Raw genomic sequence first — 27309 nt, forward strand, 5'->3', positions numbered from 1 at the left:
AAAAAAAAGCCATCTTTCCTTTCTTCTTGCAGATCAAAAAAAAAGAAAAAGTAAAAAATACTGCATGGCAAGAATTTATGATGTAATTATTAAGTATTTATCAGGCTGGTTTCGTTCAGACACGACCGTGGGCTCAGAACTGAGATGGCAACTCAGCTTTGCATCTTAAAAACATCTCAGGTAAAGGAGGAGCTGGAAAGTGCTTAAACAGGGAAATTTTGGCCTGTGGTATCCCTTTGATGCAATATTTAGCTGGAATATTTCACCAGGAAATGTGAAGAGCAGCATCCTGGCTCTGGAGCTGCCTCTGCTCTCGGGACGGAGCCTCAAAATTCAAATTTATTTCAAATCTCAAAGGAGAAGTATTTGCATACGTGGCATCTGCAAGGCTTTTTTTTTTCCCCCACCACTCCAAATTGCAGGAAAACACGGAAAACCATCTCCTGGCCAGGCTGGGACACAGGGGAACATGTGGAAAAGCAAGAGCAGGTTGGGAAGGAGCTGAGGGCATCTCTCCATGGTGCTAAATCACATCCCTCCTGCCTAACCCTGGAGCTGTCCCAGCTAATCTCAACAAAAAAAAAAGGTAAATCCCATTATTCCCAGAGGGAACCTGCTGTAGATGGGGGAGCTGAAAAAAGTCTCCCATCAGTGGCTCAAAGTTTGATCCCTGGGGATCAGAAATTCTCCCAGCCCAGGGGGGTTAAAACCTGTTCACTGGGATTTCCCAACTGGAGAGAAACCCAAAGGGAAAATGGAACTGAAATAAAGAGCAAATGGAAAACTTTTCAAACAGGAAAAAAAGCACAACACAAAATTAGCAGTTAAAAAAATTAAGTTGATTCAAAGAGACACAATAACAGAGGCAAATCCTTTCTTATCTCTTGCAAGAGGACACCATAAATTTCCTTTATAGCGTCATATATTTATGCCAAATATCCTCTTACACTGATTCAATTTATTCCAGGCTTGTTTCAAGAATTAGATGGGATTCCAAAGCCTTGAAAAAAATCTGCAGATGAAATTAAAGAAAAAAAAAAAAGAACTGAAAAAAAATACCTATTTATGACTTTAAGAGCTTTAAAGGGATTTCATTAAAAATATTACAAGTTGTTCATTATTAGCATTACAAATATCACATTATGCATGGAACTCCTTTGGAGAAGGAATGAAAACAAAATGGCCAAGGGCAAAATGGGCATCAGTGTGTTTTCCATTGAAAGAAAACTCCTCCACTGAAAGAAAACTCCACTGGGGGATGGCTCATGGCACAGGACCATCGGGATGATGCCACTGAGGAACCAGAGCCCAAAAATCCCACGTGGATGCCCAAGAGCAGCAAGTTCCAGTTCAAAAAAAAAAAAATCTGCCTCCATCTCTGCTTTTCCAGATTTTATTCCAGGCTTTCACTCTTTTCCCCTTCTCCTCCTTGTCCCCTAAAAGGAAATACTTGGAATAGAGAGATGACCCTTGGATAATGGGAAAGGGAGGGTGGGGAGGCCCTGGCCCAGGTTGCCCAGAGAAGCTGTGGCTGCCCCATCCCTGGAAGGCTCCAAGGACAGGTTGGACAACCTGGGCAGAAATGGGAGGTCTGTTCCCTCCCTTGGAACGAGGGGCCTTTGAGGTCCCTCCCAACCCAAACCATCCAGGGCTTCCCCAGCCTTACCCAGGGACTCCAAACCTGGGCTGATGCACCCAGGGGACCCTGAGGGGAGGGGTTTTCCCACCCATCCCAGTAATCCAGGGAAGTTTTGTGCCTCCTCACCTCTGCAGACGGGCCTGTGGTCGCTCCAGGCCACGATGAGGTCGCTCACCCTCTTGCAGGTGATGCTCCTGGAGCCCTGCAGGTCGTAGCCCTCGTTGCAGGAGAACTGGATGCTGGAGCCCAACCTGGCAGGGGAGCAGGACATGAATTCCCAGAGCTCCTGGCCCAGCTCTGCCCCCTCTGCCCCACCCCATTCCTGGGAATTCTGCAGGAACAGCCCCGGGGGGCTGAGCTCCAGCAGCACATCCCAGCCTTCCTGGGAATGCCATCCCGTGTGGGAGCACACACACAGCCCCAGGAGGTGACATGCTCAGCATCCTCATGTGAAAAAGTGGGAAAAAAATGTCCTTTATCTGCTGCTGAGAGGTTTGCTCTTGGTTCTGTGGGTTTGGGTCCAGCCCCTTCACTGCCTTTTTCACCCTTATTCCCTCCTTATTCCCCCAGAAGACACAATCCAGCTGGGAGACTTTATCCTGGGGCATTTAGGGACTGCTGGGAATTCACTTTTCTCCACCCTCACCAGTTTGCTGGATTTCAGAATTTGGTAGAACTCGGGTTCAACTGAAAGGCACTTTTTGTGACCAAAAGAGCCACCAGCAGCAAAATAAGCTGAAATATCCATCCCCCATTGCTGACCACAGGCTGGGTCACTCCTACCCACTGGAAAGGAACATTTGCAACTGGAAGGGAATAACAGCATTGTTTGAAACTTTATAAAAAATCCCCAATTAACTCGTCCCACAGCCACTCACTGACAAGGAACTGTATCAGTCACCTCAAACTCTCTCGGGGCAGGGCTTAAAAAGTGATTTTTTTTTTGGCTGTTCAAGAGAGTTTTCCTGCACTTAACCAGAGGGGGAATGACAACACACATGGATTGTACAACCTGGCTAAACACCTGGGTTGTCAGAGGGTAAATACTCAAAGGGATCACCCCGGATGCTCAGGTGGGACACACATTTATTCACATTTATTCTCCTCCTCCCTAACGTGGGCAGGGATTTTCAGAGAGGACACATTAGAGGTGGGCAGATGGTCTCAGAAAACAGACTCCAGAATGCCAAGGAGCACAAACATGGCACAGAACAGGAGCTTTGGCAGCATGCAAAAGAAAAAAACCACAGAGGGAAAAGGTTCTTACCTAAAATCGTTGCCTATTCTTTTGCCTCTCTCTGGAATCCCAGGGTCTGGACACATATTATGTCCCTGGGACACACCAACCTGAGTTACTACAAAGCAAAAAACAGCACATACAGAGACAGAATAGCAAAAGAAACATTCTTTCATCAACTGTCTTTGGTGGATGTGGAGAGAAAAAATGGCAACCGGCAGCTCGAAAAACCTGAACGTGTTCCATTTTGTGAGGGAAAAAAAACCAGCTTTGGAAACAAACACCCTGGAATCATTTCAGCTCAGCTCGTACAGCAAAGTGTTTTCTAGGAAACCACAGCTAGGGACACGGTTTTCCCTCTTTTCCATTACAGAAGTACCTCTGAAAAGAGTTGGTTTGGGGTTTTTTTTTTCCCCAGATTCTGCGAAATTACCCCCAGTTAACCAGCCCATTTAAAAGAGCCACCTGTGACCCATCCAGGTGACATCCTACACCCGAGCCAGCGGTGCCAGGGGAAGGAAACAGCTCCATGGGAAGGCAGGTGTGTGATACCAGGGGGGAAAAAAACCCGGGCACGGAACAAAAGGCAGAAAGGAGGGGGGGAAATGCCAGTCGAGGGGTTCAGAGCGAGTCAATTAAGTCTGAGCGTGGGAAACCTTATGAAGCGACCTCAGAGTAACTGCCAAGGACCACGAGAGCCATGGAGTTTCCATGAAACCATGGAAATCATGGGGTGAGAGACCTTCCAGCTCCACTCTCCACCTCCCCGTTCCCAGCCCTGTCCCAGGCGCGACCGAGCGTTTGGGGTGGGGGCAAAACCCTCAGTTCCACCCGGAATTCCAGCAGCTCCCAAAGGGGCAAAGAGGGCATTTTGCCACAGAAGCTGCAGAGTTTGATGGCACCAAGGGGAGGACCCGAGGAAAGCACACCACTCCTTGGTGTGAATCTCTAACACCCCGATTTCCATCCTGCCTCTGCCTATCCCTGGATTCGAGGGGGAAGCCCAATCCTGATTCCCAACAGGCTGCATCAGCACAGTGCCCCCAAGGCCAGGGCCAGATGGGTGATGGAGCAGTGACAAAAGCACGTTCCTCACGACACACACGTGGGCTCCAGAGCTGGAGCCTGGCAGGAGATGGAGAACAGGGACAGAGGAGGGGGGAGAGAGAGAGAGAGAGAAAGCACGAGGGGTGTCTGCACAGACTGCACAGGGGGGACACACAGAAAGCCAAGACCATCAGATATGTAATTATCCAGTGGGTAATTACACCTGGAGTAGCCAGGGACTGCAGCTGGGAGATGGAAGTGTTCCTGCAAGGAGGGGAGGAGCGCCGGGACAGGGCTTCTGTCTGCACCCAACTGCTGCTGCTGGGCCAAAACCATCCCAGCCCCTGGCCTCCTCCTCAGCACTGACATCTCATGTTGTGCCCTTTAGTTCTGAAAGGGCCCTTTTTAGCTCCTGCCCTCCCTTCCCACCCTGTGCTGGAGCAGGGATGGGGCTGTCCCCTGTGTTCCCACCTTGGTGTTCCCACTCTGGTGTCCCCACCTTGGTGCTCTGTGCTCTCCTCTGGGTGTTTGAGGGCACAAAGGGAGCAGAAACATGGATTCATGGAAACCAGGTTCCTCAGAGACTGTTTTCCCTCCTCTGCATGTTCATGACCTCATGTTAAGCTGTCAGGTGGGGAGGGGGGAGCATGAAACCAGCACAACCCTCTGACTGCTGCCACCTCTGAATGGCCCCCAAAGGCTGAAGGAAAGCAGCAGCCTCTGCCTTCAAACACCCACATTTTCAGCAGCTCCTGAAAATGAAAGGTCAGCTCAGCAAAGTCCTCGGGTGGCACCGACTTCCACGGGGTGTCTTCAGTCTCTACCCACACCCCCACCCCCAAATGTGACCCCTGGGCACAAACCCAGCCAAACCAACCCTCCAGGCTAAGGCTGGACACCACAAGGCCACGTGGAAGTGCTGAGACTTCTCATCTTCCTCCTGTACCTTGCCCAGAGTAAAAATCCCCCCCGAAGAATCCCCCCCTGGAACACACACAGACACCCTGCAGCGAGCTCTGGGTGCTCTTCTGGCACAACAAACCCCCTGCCCACAGCAAATCCTTCCTCCTGTGGTCAACAACCCCCCCCAGACAACCCTTTCCACCCCACTGGGTGGTTTACTCTGCACTCTCACAGCCAGTTATTCATTCCCATATTTGATAACCTCTCACTCAGAGCCCTGGGAGGACCCAGAGCTGCAGATGACCAGCAAAAACAGGTTGTCAGCTGCCAGTCACACTTCTGAAGGCTAAAACCAGTTAATCTCTTGTTAGCTGGAGATTTATTAACACCTCCAGAACACTTGTAGATAAAGCAGAGAACAGATAAGATAAAAGCTGAGCAAGGGGGAAAGGAAAGATATCTCCATATCATGGGATTCTCCTTGCTAGTGTGAAGGAAAGAGAAAGGAAAGAAGATGGATTAGATGGTCACTTACAGGAAACTTTTGTTCTCTCCCTTTTGTTTCAGGCACACAACTAACTCAGGGGTTAGGAAGCAGATTTGTCATGCTGAGAACTGTCAGCCCTGTGTTCACCTTCCTCAAGCTCTGACTGATCCCTGCTGGGCTGTTCCCAGCACAGGAATCCTTCAAGGTCACTGGAAAAACAATGGCTCTCACCAGCTGGGATGAACTGTTCCATTTCTACATAATAAACTCCAGGATTTTCTCTCCCCCAAACCCTGGAACTCGTTTTCCACCCCTTGGTTCTCCTCCTGATTTTTTTCCAGCAGCTTTTCCCACCGTGAATTCGACGACAGCCAGTTCCTGATTGTTCTTTTTTTTTGCCACAGGAATTTACTCTTAAAAATCTGTTTTAAAGGAACTCAGAACCTTCCTTGGTTCCCTCCCAGGTTAACCAAGTTCACTGAAACACCCCTAAGGGACAAGTTTTTACTGAATTTAGGAATATAAAACATGAACTACCCCCCGCCACCTGATGCCAAAGCAGCCTTGCTGCAACGACCCAGAACTTCACACACTTGGCTGAGACCTAAAACTGCTCCAACCCCTCCCAAATGCACATTTAAAACGGATTTTGACCGATCTGAAGGTGCACAGAACTTTCACTCCTCCATCCCAGCCCTCCCAGTCCCCCCCAGCAGTGCCTGTTCAGGGGGGGCCTCCCTCAGAGGTCACAAAAGCACCTCAAAGGTCACAAAAGCAACTTTGGTGCTGTTTTTTAAGAACAAATGCCATGTTTTTCCCACTGGAGTGTCCCCATTTACACCCCGTGTGCAGGAACAGAAACAGGAACAGAAACAGCCTCCCAAACACAACCTAAAACTAAAAACTATTTCTTCTCTCTCAGCCTCCAGAGCTGTGTTATTTTGCCTCTAAAAGTGGTTAAAGGGAGATGTCCAAATAATTTCAGGGATGGTGAACAGCACAAGGCACTTGATTACAATCCCAAATAAACACATTTGACTACAGCTGAACACAGGAAGCGCCTCCCCCCAAAATTCCAGAGTTTTATGTGGGGTTTTTACCCCTCAAACAGCACCAGCACTTGTGATGTGACTGAGTTTTGCCTCCATTCAGACCCACAAAACACAAGGGTTTACCCTGGCCAGGTGACCCCAACCCCAGTGTCCACCCAGCCAAACCCAAACCCTCTGTGACCTGCAGGGTTTTAAGAAGAGACTCTGCCAGGCAGGATTTTGGGGCAGATGCAAAGGGAATAACTGAGAGTAAAGCCCAGACTTGGAGGTTGGACTTGATGAGATCCCAGAGATCTTTTCTTTTCCAGCCTTAATGACCCTGTGATTCCCTGGCAGAGCTGTCACCAAGAGACACAGGCATTCCTAAATTTCTTGTATTTGAGCCAGAGCAACTCCAGCAACCCTCAGTGACCTTTATCAGCCCGTCCCACCTGCACAGTTCTCTGGGAGGCAGCCTCGTGGAAGTGGCACAGCCAACCATGCAAATCAGAGCCACCAGGGGAAAGGAGCAGATAACACTCTGGGCTCCTTCTGCTGAGAGAAAAAAGCACCATTTCCTGGCGGCATCTTCCCTGGAATCAGCACTCCTGCAGCTGGAACATTCCCTGTGGGAGCAGGGGAGAGCAGGAGGCCGTGGGAGATAGAGGTTAATCAGGGCTGGCAATCCAGGGGCACAGGGAGGGGGCTGGAGGCACCAGGGGGGTGGGGATGGGCAGAGTCTGGGCCACTGGCACCATCTACACCAGGACAGCTTGGCAGCTCTGGGGCTGAGCTGCCTCCCTGCTCTGGGGTTGATCCTCAGGGTGGGATCAGCACTCACAGGATGCTGAGCTGGGGTTGATCCCCCCAGGATGGGATCAGCACTCACAGGATGCTGAGCTGGGGTTGATCCCCCCAGGATGGGATCAGCACTCACAGGATGCTGAGCTGGGGTTGATCCCCAGGATGGGATCAGCACTCACAGGATGCTGAGCTGGGGTTGATCCCCCCAGGATGGGATCAGCATTCACAGGATGCTAAGCTGGCAGTTCTGGAGCTGCTCTGGGGTTGATCCCCCCAGGATGGGATCAGCTCTGCACAGGATGCTGAGCTGGCAGCTCTGGGGTTGATCTCCAGGATGGGATCAGCACTGACAGGATGCTGAGGTGCCTCCCAGCTCTGGGGTTGATCCCCAGGATGGGATCAGCACTCACAGGATGCTGAGCTGGGGTTGATCTCCAGGATGGGATCAGCACTCACAGGATGCTGAGCTGGCAGCTCTGGAGCTGCTCTGGCAGGTGAGGATGAGCTGGGCAGAGGCAGGACTGGGACAGAGGGTTCACTGCTGTCTCCTGCTCCACCTCAGCACCATTCCCAGAGCCCACACAGCGAGTTAGAAACGGGTAAAAACTGCTCCAGGGAAGCAGCTGAGCATTCCTGGGAAAGAGAAATGGGAATCCTACATATTCTTAACACCAGAGTAATTCTGTCAACTAAAGACTCGAAGCCAGGCTGGCATTTGTCATCCCCTTCCCCACATTCCCCACGTCCAAGACATCAGACCCCCCACTCCAAACACATCCCTCTGTCTCCACACAGAGCCAGTGGTGTTTTCCAACTGAATATCATACTCAGTTTAAGTGAACTGGAATGTTCATTACAATTAAACTCTTCTTGGCAAAGCATAAATCACCCAGCCAGGAACATCTTGCACACCGAGTTTTTCCTTAAAAATCGAATCCACTCCCTCTAAACACCCCCCGACATTTTCTGCTCTGGAGGTTTTTTGGGCAATTCACAGCCTCCTGTTATTATTTGCCTTGTTGGGCCTTGCTCCTGGAAAAACCAGAGACTAAAAGCACTCTCAGGTGAGCCACTCTCACTGCAGACAGACAGCAAAGCACGTTCCAAACCCAGCTCGTCGTTTCTTAACTCAGGTTTTTGTATCCAAAATCCAACCCAGTGAAATGCCATGGACTGTGCAACAACACGAGCAACTCCACCCTCTCCCCTAAAAACTGAGGGAAAAACATGTTCCACTCTGCTCCCATTCGAATTCATATAAAATATTAACTTTATTAATTAATTCAGATCCCTCCTGTTCCACCTCAGGGTCCCCTCAGGAGCCCGAAGGTCCATCCAGAGTCACACACGGGAAGAAACTCTGAGTTTTGCTTCTGCTTTGAGAAGAACCTGATGGAAAGATGGATGGACCTAAAGGATCCCCCTCCTGCCAGGGGGACACACTGACACACCACCCTAACACAGCCACTGGAACAGAGACCCAAAAATCAGTGGTACAAGCCCAGCAATGTCACGATTTTTCTGCAGGGACAACTGAATAAAATTCAAATAGAAAGAGAAAGAGCCTGCTGCCATCTCTGCAGGCTTGCTGAAAGGTCTTCTTGGTGCTGTTCTTTATCCCTACTCCTAATTTTACAGCAACATTAACTCAGTTTTCCAAGTTCTTTCCAGCTGGACACTTTCCACACTAAAAGGCTGTCATTGATCAGCAGAATACAGTATATATTCCATATAAATATTCCACACACACCCCCCAGTCCCCTCCAGGCCACTCTGAGGAGTTAGTAAATGCTTGTGAGCAGAGCACTGGGAGGAAGTGATGCAGTAATGGGGAGGGAAGAGAGGGAGAAGCACCACGACAAAGTTTTAGAGATTACTGGAAGTCAAATGAAATGTTCAAGGAGATCATTTATACGAAAAGACAGAGAAGGAAGAGCCAAAAAACTTACACACTGATGTCTTCTGGTTGTTGTCCTTGCTGGGCATGAGCTTCACCCCCCTGGACTTGAGCTCCATTTGCTTTTTGACTGCAGGGACAGATGGAAAACAGAGGAAAGACAAGGAAAAGGTTTAGCTGAGCAGCAGGGATTAGTTAAAAAGAAAATGAGGAGACACTTGTACATCACCCACCCCCTGCATCCTTCCCTTGGCTGACACAACTCACCCTGACCCCCCAAACCAGGAGGGACCCTTTCATTCACCGTGTTAGGGCTGGATTGGTGGCCTTGGAGAGCTTTTATTTGAAGATAAAAACAGGGGCTGAACTCCCCATCCCTCTGCAAGCACACCATTAACACACCACAGATGGGGGAGAGGCAAAAGGGAAGCCCTGAGAAACTTCAGGGATCCTCAGAGGGAAATGCTCAGTGAGTTCCACCCAGTTTTCCATGGATACATCACACAGCAAAGCCACTCTCTGCTTCCATGAACTCTAAATATGGCCTGGGGGGGTGTTAGGCTCAAAAAGGCAGCAAAACAGCAGGAAAAAAACTCAAAAAAACCATATTATTGGCAAAGAGAAGGGTAAATCCACCATGAACAGCCACAGGAAGAGCTGGATGGTGACTGTGCCCAAGGTCCAACGGGAACAACCTCCCAGCAGGAAGCACAACATCCAAAATCCCTTCCAGGAGCCTTTTCCTGGAGCAAACCAGCCCATCTCCCACTTCAAACTGCTCTCCCCTCTTTATCTTCCTCTTGTCATCCTTTCATCCCTAAATTAGCACATTCCAGAGACAAAGCTGTCAGGAAGAATTACCCCTGTCACTAACAAGGGTTTTTTTTTTTTTTAATCATGCCATTTTATTATTTTTTTTTTTTTGCTTAAAAACCAGCCTGTTTGGAACATCTGTTCACAGGGAGCTTCAGACAGGGAGCTGTGGATTGTCACTTCTTGAAGCTCAACTTGGGGCAGTGCTTTGAGAGAGAGAGAGAGAGGCTGGATGGGAGCTTTTCATTCATCATTTGCTCACAGCTTTTTGCTTTCTCTTTAAATAAAGCAGGGAGAACTTCAAACTCAGCCCCCTGCACCAGCTTAAAAAAATATTCATGAGGAAAAGTCACATCTTTCTTACCAGCATTGGTATGTTCAGACTGTGCAGGGGGGTTGTCTAATTTTTAATTTAAGAGGAGAACACTAATTAACAGCAGGCCACTATCAAAGGGAATCTAACACTTGTTTCTTTTGACTCTAAATCCACCTGCAAATGCAGCAGGAGGGGAGTAGAAGGTCTCAGGATGCCCCAGAGATCCCCAGAGTCCTGCAGGTCACGGGGTGTTTGCAGCCTGACCTCGAGGTTTTTAACAAATCTGCCATCAAGGGGCCACAGAAAGGACAGGGGGCTGCCAAAACTCACATTTCTGGGGCAAAACCCCCTATTTCTGCCTCAACCAGGTTATCCTGCAGAACAGTGCAGTCCTTTCCAAGCAAGCACAGGGACAACCCTGCAGTTCCAGCCAATAAAACCCAGCCAAGTCTGAGCATCCAAGGATAAATTTGAGCTGCTGCAGGATGTGCTGGGGTGATTTTACAGGGTCTAATCCACTGCTTTGGGGCACGAGCAGTGGGGGAGCAGCTTTCCAAAAATAATCCCCATTTTTACATCCTCCACAACTTCCCACTGCCAAGTCCCTTTGTCCAGAGGAATGTTTGTGCCAACCCACCCTTGGCACAGCACAGGGTCTGATGGAGGGGACCTGCAGCCTCAGGGGACAGGCAAAGATGCCAAGCACTGGTGCCCCCTCCCAGGGCTGGGGCTGGGGCTGAGGGGGGGGGTAACACAGCCCTGGCAGGGTCAGGACACCCCAACTGCCCAGCTCCAGCATTCCCCTAGTGCTGAACATCCCAAATCCAGCAGAAGGGAGTGGAACAAGATGGTCCTTGGGGTCCCTTCCAGGGTCAGGACACCCCAACTGCCCAAATCCAGCAGAAGGGAGTGGAACAAGATCGTCCTTGAGGGCCCTTCCAGGCTCAGGACACCCCAACTGCTCAACTGAACATCCCAAATCCAGCAGAAAGGGGTGGAACAAGATGGTCCTTGAGGTCCCTTCCAACCCACACCATTCCCTGGCTTCTCCAAGGCATGGAGAGTTCCTGACAACCAAAGCTGCCCCATGTTCAGCCCTGCCAGGTGACAAACACCCCCCTCCAAAGCTGGGCCTAAGGCTCCAAAATTCCAGCACTAATGAAAAGGAGCAGCACACACCAGACACTCATTACCAAGCAGAATCCCAAATCCAGAACCCAGGACTGCTGGATTTGGGATTGTGCTTGCTTTGCCCGGGACTAAAACCCAGGAAGCATCTTCTCCCCTAATTGCATCGTGTCCCTTCCAAATCCAACTGATCAAGAGAGATCTCTGCACCCTCTCCCCTTAATCCTTCATTTTGTTTGCAGCATGATGAAAGCCAAGCTTCACAAATGACTCAAAATTTAGATTAAACAAGGCACAATCCAGCAGCACTCGCTTTAGGGGAAAAAAATAAATAAATAAATAAGAGCAGTTCTCCTGCTCTCTGTCCTCAAAAAATCTGGTATTTGAAAATCTGTTTTGTTTATAAGTCAGAATGTGGAGCAGTACTACAAAGGGCTGTGTCAGGATAATTGGATGAACAGAAACTTCTGTTTTCTGCAGGGTTTTGCTGCTCACACACATCCAATAAGATCTAATGGAATACTCAGCATCCTTGTCAAACTTGAGAGATGACATTACAAAGCTTTTTCCAGCGAGCAGCCAGTCAGGGGGGGTTTCTTTTAAAGCGTTTCATGTTGCTCTAAATGAGAATTTAAGAACATGTTTATTTATTTTTAATTTTGGAAAACAGCATTTCAGTAAAAAAAAAAATAATAATAACAACAACAAAAAAAATCTATTCCAGGAATCTCTGTTCTCCTTGCTGGGGGATTGCTGTTAAATACAGGCCTGCCTGAGTTTTTCCTCCTCTCCCTGGGATGTTTTACCATCACCTGGGATACTAAAAAATAGACAGCTTGTTCACAGGGGTCCTTACATTGGGGGTGAAGAAAATCACCCTCAAATCAACTGTTTGGAGAATTTTCTCTTAGCCAACCTATGGAATGGCTCTCCAGGAATCAGAACCTGCACAAGCACCAGGATTTCCCTGTCCCTGCCACGGGATTGCCCAGAGGAGGCTCCACAGGTTGTCCAAGGAGAGCCAGAAGCCCTGTGGGGATCACACAGAGGTGTGATCCGAGGTGAAGAGTGGAAGATGTGCCAAAAATGAAGCCCATAAATCCCTAACTGGTCCATACCCAGCTGGGTGGGGCTGGCACCAACCTGTGGGAGGTGTGGAAGGGGGTGGGATGGGACGAGCTTTGAGGTCCCTTCCAACCTGAACCATTCCATGGTTCTGTGAGAGCCTCAAAAAGCCATTTCTGTGGTGCACAGGTAGGACAGAGAGTCCACCAGCCCCTGTAAAGGTGACAGCTCTGCTGGGATCTGCCCCCTGCCCCGGGCTGGAGCTCACCCCACCCATCTCCTGGAGGGGCAGGACAGGAGGGGAAGGGGATGGGCAATTATGTGTTGGTAACAATAAGCTAAAAAGCACTTTGGGGTCCAACTCCTGCAAGAAAACACGTGCAGGGAGGGAGAGCAGCAGCCAGAGCATCACCCACATCTCCCCTGCACCATTCCCAGCTCAGCAGCTTCTCCATCCCTGCACTTCCAGCTGCCGGGGGGGACAGGGGACACCTGGCTGTGCTGCCACCTCACCTGACAGGCACTTCTAGCTCATGTCCTTACCCCTGCAGGCACAGGGCACCTTTGGGAGATGGCAGAAGGGGAGGGAGGGAGGAAGGAAAAAACCTTTCTCTCCAGTCCCTTCCATTTTGCTCTCACGGGGTGTTGGGGGGAAAAGTGTTTGCAGGAGCACAAGATTCACCTCAACAAAAGGGAAAAGGGGAAAATATTTAACTCTGCCAGGAAGGGAAAAATGTGCTGAATTAAACAAAAAAACAACCCTCTGCCCAGGCTGATTGTATCTAACCTTGCTTTTACATTCACACAGTGATTTCCAAACCAGGCCACGGATTAGGAGGAGCTGAGAGGGAACAGGCAACGAGGGTGTTCTGCAAAAAACTGAGGATCAATTTAAACAAGCTGGAAGGGAAATTGTTTTCTTATAGATTATCAGCAAAGCCAGACCCCGTCTCAGAGGACATGGGGTGTTAATAAATGATGTATTTACACGTCCTCGGAAAACAGACAACAAATTAGATTCCCCCTCACCCTTCCTCTCCCTTCTCCTGGACCAGCCTGGGCTCTGATTCATCTCTCCTGATGAAAAATGCAGTGGAGTTGCTCTCCTTTCTATGGCATCACATGGCCTGTTCTGCAGGTGTTTCTCTCCATTGGGATATCTGGGTCCAGGCAAGGTGATGCTCCCAAGGAAAGGGTCACGCTGGGTTTTGTTGGAGGTTGTGCTTGGGCCCCTCGTGTTCTCCAGCCACAGATCCCACTGCCTGCAAACATCCTGCCCTCGGGTCTGGGAGGTTTTGCTGCCTGGCTTCTTGTTTGTCTCCCACAGCACATTCCTGGGAAAGCTGCAGCCCAAGGCCTGGCCAGGGGCACTCTGGGCTGGGTCAGGGACTGGCTGGAGGGCCTGGCTGAGAGTGGTGGGGATGGAGCTGCATCCAGGTGGGATCTGTCACCAGTGGTGTCCCCCAGGGATCAAGGGTTGGACTGGATGATCTCAGAGGTCACTTCCAACCCAGCTGATTCTATGATTCTACAAAATTATTGAAAATAAAGTACTGAAACCTTCCCTAACAGACAGGAGGAACCTGACAAAAACCAGCAAGGGGAGAAAAACGAGTGGCAGGTCCCCCCTGCCAGGCAGACCAAGGCCCTGCTTCAATGGCACCTCAAGAACAGTTGTTCAGCTCATCCTTTAAACACTCAACACACAAGAGCACAGTTCATTCTGTCTGACAACCCAGGGTGTGAGATTAGAACCCCCTGACATTTATCTAATCAGGGGAAATTATAACATTAATCTTTACTTTTCTATTTAAGGAGAAAGGATGACTCAGGCAGGTGTTTTAATAGAAAGCAGCACTGCTGACAGCAGAGGGAAGGTGTCCTACCAAAAGGCATCAGCTGCACAGGGAAAACAAAAGGGGGGTGGTTTCCTTATAATTTGAAGTAATTTATATGTTCCAGGAAAGCCAAGAGGGTTAAATAACCATGGTGGTTCAGAAAGCAAAGTTAAACAACAGGGAAAAGCCAGGGAACATCCCAACTGGGCAGGTTTCTCCAAGGAAAATCTTCTCCCTTTCACTCTGCTCCTGTTCCTGAGCTATGGCACTTTCCCTCAAATTCCTTAATTCCTCAGGAGGAAAGTGCTGAGCTGCACTAACCCCCCTGGATGTCATTCCTGCTCCTTCCCTGCTTCCTTTTCCCTCTCCTTCATCCTGCCCCCAGAGCCACAACGTCCTCCAGAGCCATCCCAGGGAATGCTGCAAACAGCTCCAAGGAATTCCTTCCAAAATCCCAATTTTAGTGACCCCCTGGTCCCCCCCAGGAGCTGCCCCAGGCCAGGGCTGCCCCCAACCCCAGGGCAGCAGCTTCCCTGTGCTTGGGCCACCTGCCAGGACATTTCCTGGCCCTCAACAGCACCTTGGGATCCCAGTCCAGAAATCTTTTTTACCCTAATCCACAAATCTTTTTTACCCCAATCCACAGATCTTTTTTACCCCAGTCCTGAAATCTTTTTTTACCTCAGTCCCAAAATTTTTTTTACTGCAGTCCCAAAATCTTTTTTTTACCCCAATCCAGAAATCTTTTTTTACCCCAATCCAGAAATCTTTTTTACATCCCAGTCCCAAAATCTTTTTTCACCCCAGTCCTGAAATCGTTTTTTTACCCCAGTCCCAAAATCTTTTTTACCTCCCAATCCTAAAATCTTTTTATCCCAGTCCCAAAATCTTTTTTTACATCCCAGTCTCAAAATCTTTCCAAGGCCAGGCTGGAGCCTCCTGGGACAGTGGGATGTGTCCCTGCCCGTGGCAGGGGGTGGAATTAAATGCTCTTTAAGTTCCCTCCCAACCCAAACCACTGGGGGATTCCATCAAATCCACACTTCCCGGGATTCCAGCTGGAAAATGAACTCCAGCAGGACACAGAGGGCTCATGGAGCTGTGGATTCCCAGGAAAGCAGCGTGGGGGGTGGTGGGAGCAGCAGGAGTGGGTACCTTGGTACTGGGCACTGAAGCCCTTCTGCCTGTGGTTGCCATCAGAGGTGAAGTGGAGCCTCAGCCAGTTCTTGCTGCTGATCACAGGGGCAGGTAAATTCATCCCAGTGAACCTGCAAGAGAGCAAAAACCCCCATTAGTGGGTGGGAATCACCCCCAACACTCACCTTTGCAGGTTTTCCTGCTCCCACACTGATCCAGGAAACCCTCAGGGGTGCCCAGCAAAGCACCTCCACCCCCCAGGGGCTTCCAGCCACAGGATCCCCCCAAGTTTATTCAGCTCCTGCCTTTCTGCTTGCTCAACCCACTCCAAAAAAGTCTGTTTGTCTCACTGAGGAGCAGGAAGGAGTGCAAGAACCATCTGATTTTTTCCTCTACATTGCCAGAGGATTTTGGGACTGGGGTAAAAAAGATTTCTGGACTGGGGTAAAAAAGATTTCTGGATTGGGGTAAAAAAGATTTGGGGACTGGGATAAAAAGATTTTAGGACTGGGATGTAAAAAGATTTTGGGACTGGGGTAAAAAAGATTTCTGGATTGGGGTAAATTGCCAGAAAGGAGAAGTGATTTATGATCCACCCCGACCTGGGTGAGAGCACAGCCAGCAAACAAGGTGGAAAACTCCCCAGCCCTTCAGACCTCTTTAGATTTGTATTTTCTCTTAAAATATGATGCTGTTTCCAGCCAAAGGATTCCCCCAAGTTCATTCAGCTCCTGCCTTTCTGTTTGGCTCAACCCACTCCAAAAAAGTCTGTTTGTCTCCACTGAGGAGCAGGAAGGAGTGCAAGAACCATTTGATTTTTTCCCTCTAAATTGCCAGCAAGGAGAAGTGATTTATGATCCACCCCGACCTGGGTGAGATCATGGCCATCAAACAAGGTGGAAAGCTCCCCAGCCCTTCAGACCTCTTTATATTTGTATTTTCTCTTAAAATACAATGCTGGTTTTGCTTTAGTAAACTCCAGCTCATCATTCCTGGCTGAGTTGTCTTTGTCTGGGACAACATTCCAATCACAGCACTTGGACTGAGCCACATAAAGGGGACATTGCCCATGGCAATTCCAAATTATTTTAATCATCAGCTCTCATTTATTTAAAAACTGTTGGCATTCCAATGCCTTTTTTATTTTTTTTTTTTAGATGAAGGTAAAAGGACCCTGGAAATCTCCATCATCCCCAAGGGTCACTCAGAGCTGGTGACACACATTTTTAACAGCAGACCTGACACCCAGGAGGCATTTTTAGAGCCCAACCAGCCCTTCCAGAGGTGACCTCTGGCAAACAGGGGGATCCAGGGTGTCCCTTGGCAGAGGATTTATTAATGGCAGAGGGACTGCAACTCTGTTAATGAACTTGCAGGGCTGATTACTGTGCATAACTAATGCATCTCTGCCACCTACAGTACAGACTAAACCCTGGATTATCCACTGCCTGAGTCCTGCCCAGTGAGCAGCGTGACTGGAAACATCCTTTACACTCCAAAAATCTCTTTTCAGGTTGTTCTCCATCATTTCTCTATCGATTATTTCCATTTTTCAGCCCTTTTGGAAGCACGAGGTGTTCCAGAAATGGGTTCTCTGTGGCTTTTTGCCATCCTTGGGAGGACTCAAAAGACAGCTGGACTGACTGAATTGGAAACTTTTCTCAAATAACTGAACTTCAAACCAACAGATTTGGGGCCCGGATCAAACACGGGGATGCCAAAAAACCCAATTGTGAGGAAGTTCCTGTGTCTGGTTGTTATGACAACAGGCTTAAAACTTCATCCTCTCAGCCCCCCAAAGGCCATTTTATTATTCATTCTGAATCAACAGTCACAACTTCTCATAAAACAATCTCTGGGTATGCAGAGCCAAATTTTAACTTTCATAACCGTGGTGAGACAAGTAATTTGATGGAGTGATATTAAAAAAAATAAGAGAACAATAAACTAAACCTGCCTGGATGAGGCAGAACTTCTCCTGTCCTCCATCCCTAGTTTTGTTTTGGGTTTTTTTTTTTTAATATCCACATCCTTGAGAGGTGGATTCAGCAGCCTGAGGATTAGTAACCCACCCTTTTACCTTGGATTCCTCAGGATTCCAAGCTTTTATTTTTACTTTCTTGGTTTTTAAAGTCCATTAACAAGCTGAAAAACTCTTCCAGCCCCTCTGTGTCCATCTGTCCCCTTGTCCATCCCCAGGACACGTGGGACCAGCACAGCCCCCCAGCCTGGTGTGGGTTTGGGCTGGAAGGGAGTTAAAGCTCTATTTCACTCTTGATGATCTTGGAGGTCTTTTCCAACCTCACTGACCAGCAGGAGTTCAAAATTCTGCTCTTGCCCCTCCAAGAGTTGGACTTTGCTGTCACCTCCTGTCCCCAACGCCCCCCTTGAGCACTGCTGGGGACAAAAATGCATCTCTCAAACAACTGATTTTATCCCAAATCCTTCCCAGCTGTGTTTTTAATCAGAGCACTGAGGTGTTGAGGGTTTATTTTTTGAAGCCTCCCCATTAAACACAGCTCCTCCAGCTCCTTTATTGCAGAACACAGAGAGGTTAATGGCATCAAAACTCCTCTTTTGAGGAAAAACACCCAAGTGTGGCTTTCACAACTATTTTTCTTCATTTCTTTTCTTGCCCTTGTATTTCCCATGGAAGGCAGGCATGAAATATTTATCCCATTCACTCAGCCATCCCTCCCCTGGCACAATTAGTATTTCTGTACATGGATGGCACTGATTGCTCTGCATTCACATCCCATTATCTATTTACAATCCCAATTCCTGCTTTAATTTGTGGAGAGCAAGAAAGAGGGGAAGGGAAAAAAAATCAATAAAATGTCACAAAGTGAGCTGGAAGCACTGGAAGAGAGGAAGGAGGTGTTTGCAGACACAAGATCCAATTTGAACCACCCTGGAATTTGGCTGTGCTGCTTCTCCAAGGCCCCAAATCCAAGGAGCAGTTCCTGGGGTGGATGCAGGAGAGCAGGGAGTCAACTCAAGGTGAGAATTCCACCTGAAATCCCATTATATCAAGTGGGGATGATGGATTTAAGCACAAACCTGGAGGCATTTCTGTGCCCTGGAGCTGCCCAGAGCTGGGCTGCAGCTGAACACCAGCCCCAGTGAGCCCAAATAAGAGATGAAAATCATCACTGGGCACATTTGATCTTTTTTTGCCCCCTGAACTAATCTTGTTTGTTCAATTTAATCCCTCTGTTCACTGAACCTCTCTCTCAGCATCCCTGTGGCACAGGGATCTCCAACTGCTGCTCATCACTCCCCCCAGCCAGGCTGGGACATGCCCTGGGTCCTCCTGGAGCCTCCAACACACATTTAGGGTGAACCTCTCTGATCCTGCAGCTTCCCAGAGCTCAGCTCCTCCTCCTCCTGCTCTGGCTGGAAAGGAGACCCTCTGCAGTCAGTGGGAGAGGAGGAGGAGAGATTCCAGGAGAGGGGAGTCACAGAAAGCCCCCTGGTCCCTGTCAGGGCCAGTCAGCAGGAGATTTGAGGAGCAAATCCCTCCTGGAGCCTTGGCAGAACAAGAGAACCAGGATCACCCATCCCTGGGAGTGCCCAAGGCCAGGTTGGGTGGGCTTGGAGCAACCTGGGCCTGTGGAAGGTGTCCCTGCCCCTGGCAGGGGGTGGCACTGGGTGATCTTCAACTCCCCTTCTAACCCAAGCCATCCCTGATTCCCTGAGACACAGCCTGGAGCTGCTCAGCTCACCCAACCCCTGCCAGAGCCTCCCATTCCCTCCCAGCCTTTATTGCCCTGAACCAGCCCAACTATTCAGAGCTTAATTTCCCTTTCAGTGCATCTCAGGGACAGATTGCAGCAGCTCTGTTATATCTCCACCTATTAGGATTCACTTCACCTGTATTTTTAACTTTTTTCATCCAAACCTCTCCTCGAATTATCAGGAGAGCTGTACCATTAATTCTGAACATCTTATTTGAGCTTGTCTTACTCTCTTAAACAAAATACACTTAAGCACCTCTAGACCTCATTTTTCGGTCGCCAGAGACATCTCATCACAATGGACTCTTACAAGGGAAATGAATAATTAGATTAAAGTTATTGTTCCCCCTTTTAATGCTGTAGGGATGGAAAGAACACACCTGCATCTTAACTCTGGGCCAGGGGCTGGAATTCACTCAGGAAATGCAGAGGGAGATCCCACATCACCCCTTGGAAGGCATTGGGGTGTGATGTGTGAATCCCCAGGGATTCCTGACTGTGGAGAATCCTGGGAAAAACACTGAACAATGACAAGGAGCTTCCAGGTGCCTTCCTTCAGCACCACATTTTTCAGATCCCCCCAGTGGGGCTCCTGGGACAGGTTCCCAGCAGCTGGTTTCCTGCAGGAGGAGGAGCAGGGAACTCCTCATCTCCCAAAAGGGATAAAAATGTCCTTAAGAGGATGAGTTATTTTAGAAATGCAAGTGTGGGAAAACTTCTTGGTGTGTGTTCATCCCACCACCCTGCAGATTCCAGGGAATGGGGTGAAAGCAGAGCAGCTCCTGGTCCCTGGAAGTGCCAGAACAGGAGAGCTCTGCTCAAAACCCAGCAGGTGCCACCAGAGCTGAAAATGAAACAACTCTGCTGGTTTGGACTCTATCTCAGCCTTAATCCCAGGCTGAGGTTTCAGGGTAAATCCCTCTCCTGGTGCCAGGGGGGCACAGCCCCTTTGGCCTCCAAGGCACCTTCTTGTTTCCTCTCAGTGCACTTCACTCATCTGTTAATAACAGACCTCAACAAATCCCTCCCAGAGCCTCCCAGTTCCAGGGATCCCTCTCTCTGCTCCTTCCAGAGCCTGGTGCTAGGAGGGAAATCACATTCATTCATCACTCACAGTTTGCTTTCTCTCTCCCTTTTCCTTCTTTTTTTTTTTTCTGCATTCCATCAAAACATGAAAGTGTTTCCACGCAGCAGCAAAACTTCAGTCATTGACATCAAATTTAATTACTCTCCCAGATGAATTTGCTGGCTAGAACCAAATCAATACCCTGTTTTTTTTTTTTTCTCCTAGCAGGAACCTTTACACTGAAGTTCTTAATTCTTCATTTTTTATGTGACATTTCCCCCAGCTCATCCTTAAAGGAGCATAAACCAAATCCTTGGCTGATTTGGGGCAATGAAGCTCAAATGGAGACAAAGCCAAACTAATTTCCACTGTACAGGGGACCTGACAAAGTAATTTCTCTGCTGTTTTCCTTAACCTTTGAAACGTTTCAAAATTACTTCAGTCTGAATTTTCTTGGATCCCTATCCTGGATTAATCACAGTCACTTTAATGAAAAGTGATTCAACAAGTCCACAGGCATTTCTGAGACTGTCACAACTGAGCAATTCAACAGGTAAAAAAAGGACTCTGAGGAATTCTTTTCCCATTTAACAGTTATTTAGGCACACACCCACCCAAAAGAGATGATTTCTTCTTCTATTTAATGCACACAGACAGGGCACTACCCACATATACACACATATGCAATATGTTGGATATAGAAGGAGCAAAGAGCTCGTGTGGAGGCAAATACTTTGCTTTTAAGAATGTACTTTTACAGTGGAAAAACAGCATTTGGCTCCAAACAAAAAGGTAACAAATGTGATTATATTTATTCCATTCAAGAGCAAACAAACCCTAATTGAAGCCAACAGAAGAATGTTTAATGCAATTAATGCAGTTGGAGCTCCCTGATGCTGCCTGGCAAATCTCCCCCCCAGATCTGGGCTACAGCTCTATTATCATTTCCTCTGAACCCTTCCTGCCTCCCTATCAGTGCCACAGAGATTGTTTTCCCCGAGCAGGCAGAGGTAGATGTGCTGATAACTGTATTTATGACAGGACAGCCTGTATTTATTAGCAGATAAATAACCCCCATCCCTCCCTGCACAGACAGGCTTTGTCAGCCTAACAATGCACTGAAGTTCCATCAAACTCGGGACTTTTTATTGCCAGATTAGGCAATTAATAAATAAATTAGGCTGGGGGATGTTCCCACAAGGCTCAGAATTCTGCAGGGAGAGCCCAAGGAGCCGGGAGAGACAAACTGGAGCTGCAGCCTCCCTGTTTTCCAGCTCACCGGGCACACGAGTTGTTCCCTCTGGGATCTGGAGCACAGTCAGGTCACCTCAGCTCTGCTCTGCCTGCTCAGAAGGGACTGAACTGATCCTGCCTCCCCCTGCCTGGCCAATGTCACATTAATAATGCAGGACCCTCAGCTGAGGTGACAATTGGGGGCCAGGCTGGACCTGCACCACGTTCCCACCAGACCCGGGCTCAGACTGTCCTGTCTCCTCCTCTGGGCTCTGCCCTCACAGCCCAGGACTGTTCACAGCTTGTTCCTGAGGTGGCTTTGAGCCAAGTCCCAGAAGCTGCTTTGTCCCTGAACTCCAACCTGAGAGGGCAACAACACAGGTATGGCAAGAACCACGATTAACAACAGCAAATGGAACTAAATCCACACATCCCTGGGGCACAGCACCAGCAGAACCCAGCCCACAGCAGCCCTGTGTCTTCCAGGAATCCCTGCTTCCCCTTCCTGTAAAAAGTGCAAAAGCCTCTGTCTCCAGCACAAATCATTAATAATTAATTGCTGCACAGGGGCAGTGGGAGGCCAAAAAAAAAATAATGAAACGACTCTCCAAGGTCATTTCAGCAGCGTCAGTAAATGAGGCCTCCCTGAAGATTCATCACACTGAAAAATCCATGTCCTGTGCATTGAACTTCAGAGAAAAGAGAAAGAGATCAAACATTATTAGGGCTCTGAGTGGGAGCTACAAAAGGCAGGAAATCCAGTGTTGAGTCAAATATTGGCTCAAATTCAAAAAGGAGCAGAATTGGAGGAGAAAAAGATCCAGATCAGGATTGGAGCATGTTTACCTTGTTAATTCCTGATACTCCTCTGCTCTGATCAAGGTGCTTGGGATGGGGCAGAAGTGGAACCAAAGCCAGGCAGAGTTCCCAGAAGCCCAGGCTGGGAGCAGTGCATCTTCCCAGGCAGCCCCTCGGGAAATCTCCTGTTCCACACGGAGCAGGTCAGCCCAGAATTCCCCAGAATTCTCCCCAAGGTGAGCCAAGGAGCCCCATGGCCCCAGCCCAGGGCTCTGCTCTCCTCTGCCATCTGCTCACAAGTCCAGACAGGCCTGGGGTGAGACCTTGTGCTGCAAAAACCATCCCCACACGCTGAGTTATTTGTTCTTGTGCTTCAGATGGGATGGAAAATATTTCTGTCCCGTTTTTTTTTCCCAGGTCCAGAACTGCACCAACCCAGAGAGCAGGACTGGGGGGTAGAGCAGTGCAGGGTGTTAAAGCTGAGCATTTCAGGAGTTTATCAAAGCCAGCAAGTGCAGCAGCCCTGTCAGGGCATCAGTGACCCAGCTCAGCTGCAGAGAGCACCAGGCACGAAGGCTTCTCTCATCCCAGTCCTTCCTCCCTTCCCTCATCCCAGTCCTTCCTCCCTTCTCTCATCCCTTTTCTCATCCCTCCTCTCATCCCAGTCCTTCCTCCCTTCTCCCACAAGTCTACCAATCTGCCCTCACCAAAATCAAGTTTTTTTGCAGAATCCCAGAGTGGTTTGGGTTGAAAAGGACCTTGAAGATCTCGTTCCACCCCCTGCCATGTGCAGGGACACCTTCCACCAGCCTGGATTGCCCAGAGCTCCCTCCTCCCCTTGGGAAGGGCAGTGATGCTGCTGCTGACTTGTGCTAATAAATAAAAAACAGGCAGCAAACCCAGCTCAGCTGTGGGATCACCGAGAGGAATTTTCATGAGGGAGCAAAGATTCCATAATGCTGATGTTGAAGGAGCAGCAGTTTGGGCAGAATGGTCCCCCTGGCAATTCCTGAGGTGTCTCCAGAAGGAGAATATATGGGATTATGGCAGGGAAATGTCTCCTAACGAAGCAGGTCCTTAACTTGCTCTGACACTGTCATTTTACACGACTGCAAAGCACCAAATACTGATTGTGCCAGGATATCAAACCCCCTGAGAGGTGCCAGCTCCCAGCTAAAGCAACACATTGCACTGCAAGAGGCTCAGCTCTGCCCTGAATTCCACCTTGTCCTCACTGACTCTTTGGAAAAGGAAAAGGAAAAAGAAAAGGAAAAGGAAAGGAATCACCTGCTTAAATTGCACAGAAAGCTCTGAGATTTCATTTCCTGATAAACTACACCAGAACTTGACTGTAACCAGCAGCAGAGACAAGAAAGGACCTTCAGGAACATCCAGACAATGAAGCTACAGGAGAAATAAAACCTGTTTTCACCCCAACACAGCTTTTCCCAGCCCAACATGAATGGCTTTGGCTCCTCCTGTTAAGGAAACCATTCTGAAAAGATGTTTGCAAGATCATATTTACTTATCAGGCAACTGAATCATTGGAGCAGAGGAGCACAGAACGAGCCTGTCCTTATCACTTGTGGTGAATTAGTCACAAAAATCCATTTTCAAGGGGCTGCTGCAACAAAACGGTTTGTTCTTGAGAGAATTCCCGGAATTTGATGCAAGTAAATAAATTATATGTCCAAGGCCAGGATGGAGCAATCTGGGATAGTGGGAAGTGTCCCTGCCCATGGCAGGGGGTGGCACTGGGTGGGCTTTAAGGTCCCTCCCAAGCCAAAGCCCTGTTTGATTCTAGAACTGCTGTTTCTGAGGATCTGGTGGCAGGTTCCCCTCAGCACAGTGAGCTCAGGCAGTGACACATCCCCAAAAACTTCCATCTCCCACTGAAGAGCCCAGGGAAGGAGGCAGGGAATCAGTCAAGGTCACACAAATGGATCGGAGCAGAGTGTGGAGTGGGAGAAACCCAATAAATCCCAGGAGGCTTTTAATGTACAGAATATCCAGCCCAGCCCTGCAGGGCCTGGGAAAGCAGCTCAGTGTTCATAAAACACTTTGCTCAGCCCCGAGTTTGGGGGGGAGGGAGGAGGATTTGTTAATTTAGGTTGTTTCATGCTGTCTGCTTAATATCAATGGATTGAGCTGGTGCCTGTTGTGGAGTTGGACAGAGGGAGTAACAGAGCTTTAATTGGCACAAATCCCAGGGCAGGCTCTGCCAGGAACAGCTGCTGTCTGTCTGGGAGAACAGCCATTCTTTTTCCCAAAGTCTTACAGCACCAGGACATAAAAGACTCCAAACCCTGGGGGATGCATTTCTTACCTGACAGAGAGTCCCAGGATAAAACACACCCAGGGACAGCAGGGAAAGAGGCTTTGGAGAGGGACCCTCCCCTGGGATGTGGCTGTGGGATGCTCCTCCAGGGAATGGGTGAACCACCCTGCTCCATGGACAGGAGTAGAACCTTCTGGAAACTTGCCTGAGCACCAGTAATTGTTGGGAATGAACACCAGGAATCATTAGGAATGAGCACCAGGAATCATTGGGAATGAGCACCAGTAATTGTTGGGAATGACCACCAGGAATCACTGGGAATGAGCACCAGGAATCATTGGGAATGAGCACCAGTAATTGTTGGGAATGAACACCAGGAATCACTGGGAATGAACAGGACAACCCAGGGCAAAGCGGGGACAAAAGTCTCCCTCAGCTGCTTCCACACTCCTCACTTTGCCTCTTCCTCCAGGACATTCCCAGAGCACAGAGCACAAATTTCCCAGAGAAGCTGTGACTGCCCCTGGATCCCTGGAAGTGCCCAAGGCCAGGTTGGAGCAACCTGGGATAGTGGGAGGTGTCCCCATCCATGGCAGGGGGTGGGACTGGATGGGCCTTAATGTCCCTTCCAACCCAAACCATTCCATGATTCTCTGACTCCTGGGAATGGCTGAGAGCTCCACAGGACACGTGCCAAGGTTGACTAAACGTTGCCTTATGTCTGAATTAATCCCGTCACCCGTAATGAGAATTAAAAATTATTAGTTCTGAAAAGACCTGGCTGCCCTCGAGCCCTCCGGGGTAATTCCCCAGGGAAAGCAGTGTTCCCAGGGAAACCAGTGTTCCCAGGGATGTGGGGGGGAGAAGGACTGGACTGAGAGTGCACAGAGCCTGTGCTGGGGATGCTGCTGAGGCTCTGACTGCAGAGAGCAGAGACCTTCTGCCAGGAGCACGACAACGTGGCACCCCCAGAGAATCCAGGGGTGCAGCACCTTCTCCTGCCTGGGACCTGCCTGGACAGCCCAGGGACCTGCCTGGACAGCCCAGGGACAGCAGCCACAGGTTGCAGAAATACTCCTTTGTGCCAACCAACAGCTCAGCTCTGCCCTGAATCCCAGCAAAACCAGCCCACCCAGAGACCCACCCAGGTCCCACGGGAGGGAGGGAGGGGAAGGATGAGCAGGTGGCACATTCCAACAGGAATTCCTGCAGGAGTTACCCCCAAACATCCCCCAGGGAGCTCTGGGGGCAGCTGGGCTGTGGCACTGCCCCCTGGGATGGGGAGATCAGGGTGGGTTACTGGGGAGCCTGGGAAGATCCAGCTCAGCCCATGCCTGGATTTCTGAGCCCCTGCACACCCCAGGCACAGCCAGACTCCAGGCAGCAATTCCCCCATCCACCAAACCCCTCACTGTCTATTTTCAGCTGCACAAACACGCCCTCCCAGACAGGGACCCAAGGCAGTGATTTCCCCAGGTACCGAGCTATCGCCGTGCCAGACAAACCCAGCAGAGACTGACAGCTTTGCTTGCCTTCCAAGTGAGAATTTCGGTTCTTTTCCTGCAATCAACAATCCCACGTCTCCTTCTGTACCCAAAGATTTCATCTGTACTCCTGAAACAGTGCCCCAAGCCCACAAGGATGTTCATTTTACAGAAGACCCTGCTCTGCCCTACAAATTCCTGTCCCAAACCTGACCTGCTGCAGGCCTTCCTCCTCTAGGCAGCTTTTCTTTTGTTAAAACAAAAAATGGCATCATTTTGTGGAGCCCTGGCCAACTGGAGGTGAAGGCCCTACAGAGAGGGCAGTTCTCATGAATTAATCCTGTTAAGATTTGGGAGAAAATCAGCATAAGAAAATCACAAAATACTGTCACAGTTGTTCATCAGCTGCAAAAAGCCTGAGCAGCTTCCTCTACCTGTTGGCATCTCTCACCCTTCATTATGCTAACTCCATCATAAAGTGCAGCTGAGTCATTTCCTATTTGCTGTGTCACAGTTCAAATTATCAATCAGGACGAGCAAGAATGGATTTTTCCAGGCAGGAGATTCAATTACACCCCCCAGGAGGACGCTCTCATGAAAACCCCCGTGACAAACCCAAAATCAAGGTGGCATTTTTGTCTGCCCCGTTGACAAACACGACCAAAGTACAAAGCACAGCCCACAGGGGGGAGGGAGAGGCAGGTGACCTCACTATCAAGGAAAAACAGGCAGCACATTCAATCCCAGCACAGCTGCTGTCAAGAAACATCCCCGAGATCAGCCCTCCTTGAACCTTTGTTATCTCACCCACTGGAGTCTTATCTGGGGCCTGGCAGCACTTCAGCACTTCCACACAGCATTCCAGTGATCCCCCTGGAACAAACTGCCCTGCAGGTCCCCCAGAGCCCTTCCCCTCACTCACACAGGGCTTGGCAGCCTGGTTTTTGATTTTTGCAGCCCCCCAGAGCTGTGATGAGGTGACGAGGGACAGGTGGTGTGAGCCCAGACAGCCCCAGGGCCACGATGCCATGATGACACTCAAACCATCACTTTGCATTATCCCAACAAATTTTAGCAGTTTTTTATATTCCCAGCCCCAAGAGAGAACAGGGGACAGCCCTGAGCTGTTTAAAACCATGATAACCTGGTGAGATGATGTCCTTGGGGACACCACCGAGGGAATGCAGGAAAAGGATCTTCCCAGGAGTGACCCCAGGGGAGAAAGGGGAAAGAGCTTTATAAAACCTTCACGTGGGGATCAGCCAAATATACCCATGTGGGGGAGAGGAATCACAGAATCCCAGGATGGGTCAGGATGGGAGGGACCACAGTGGCTCAGCTGGTGCCACCTCCCTGCTCCAGCAGGGTCAT

At 49.3% G+C, this 27309-nt stretch overlaps 1 protein-coding gene across 1 annotated transcript in view; it reads right to left on the reverse strand.

The window, feature by feature from the left end:
- LOC103754072 (CUB and sushi domain-containing protein 1) overlaps positions 1-27309 on the reverse strand; it is a 251808-nt gene that overhangs the window by 133987 nt on the left and 90512 nt on the right. The window contains exons 6-9 of the mRNA XM_029963058.1: positions 15361-15473; positions 9098-9175; positions 2907-2994; positions 1766-1890 (exon numbers count right to left, since the gene is read on the reverse strand). Coding sequence (XP_029818918.1) covers positions 1766-1890; positions 2907-2994; positions 9098-9175; positions 15361-15473 — 404 coding nt within the window. The remainder of the gene's footprint in view (positions 1-1765; positions 1891-2906; positions 2995-9097; positions 9176-15360; positions 15474-27309) is intronic.

This window comes from Manacus vitellinus, unplaced genomic scaffold, assembly GCF_001715985.3.
Source record: "Manacus vitellinus isolate BGI_N305 unplaced genomic scaffold, ASM171598v3 scaffold_52_pilon, whole genome shotgun sequence".
Taxonomy (NCBI): Eukaryota; Metazoa; Chordata; class Aves; order Passeriformes; family Pipridae; genus Manacus; species Manacus vitellinus.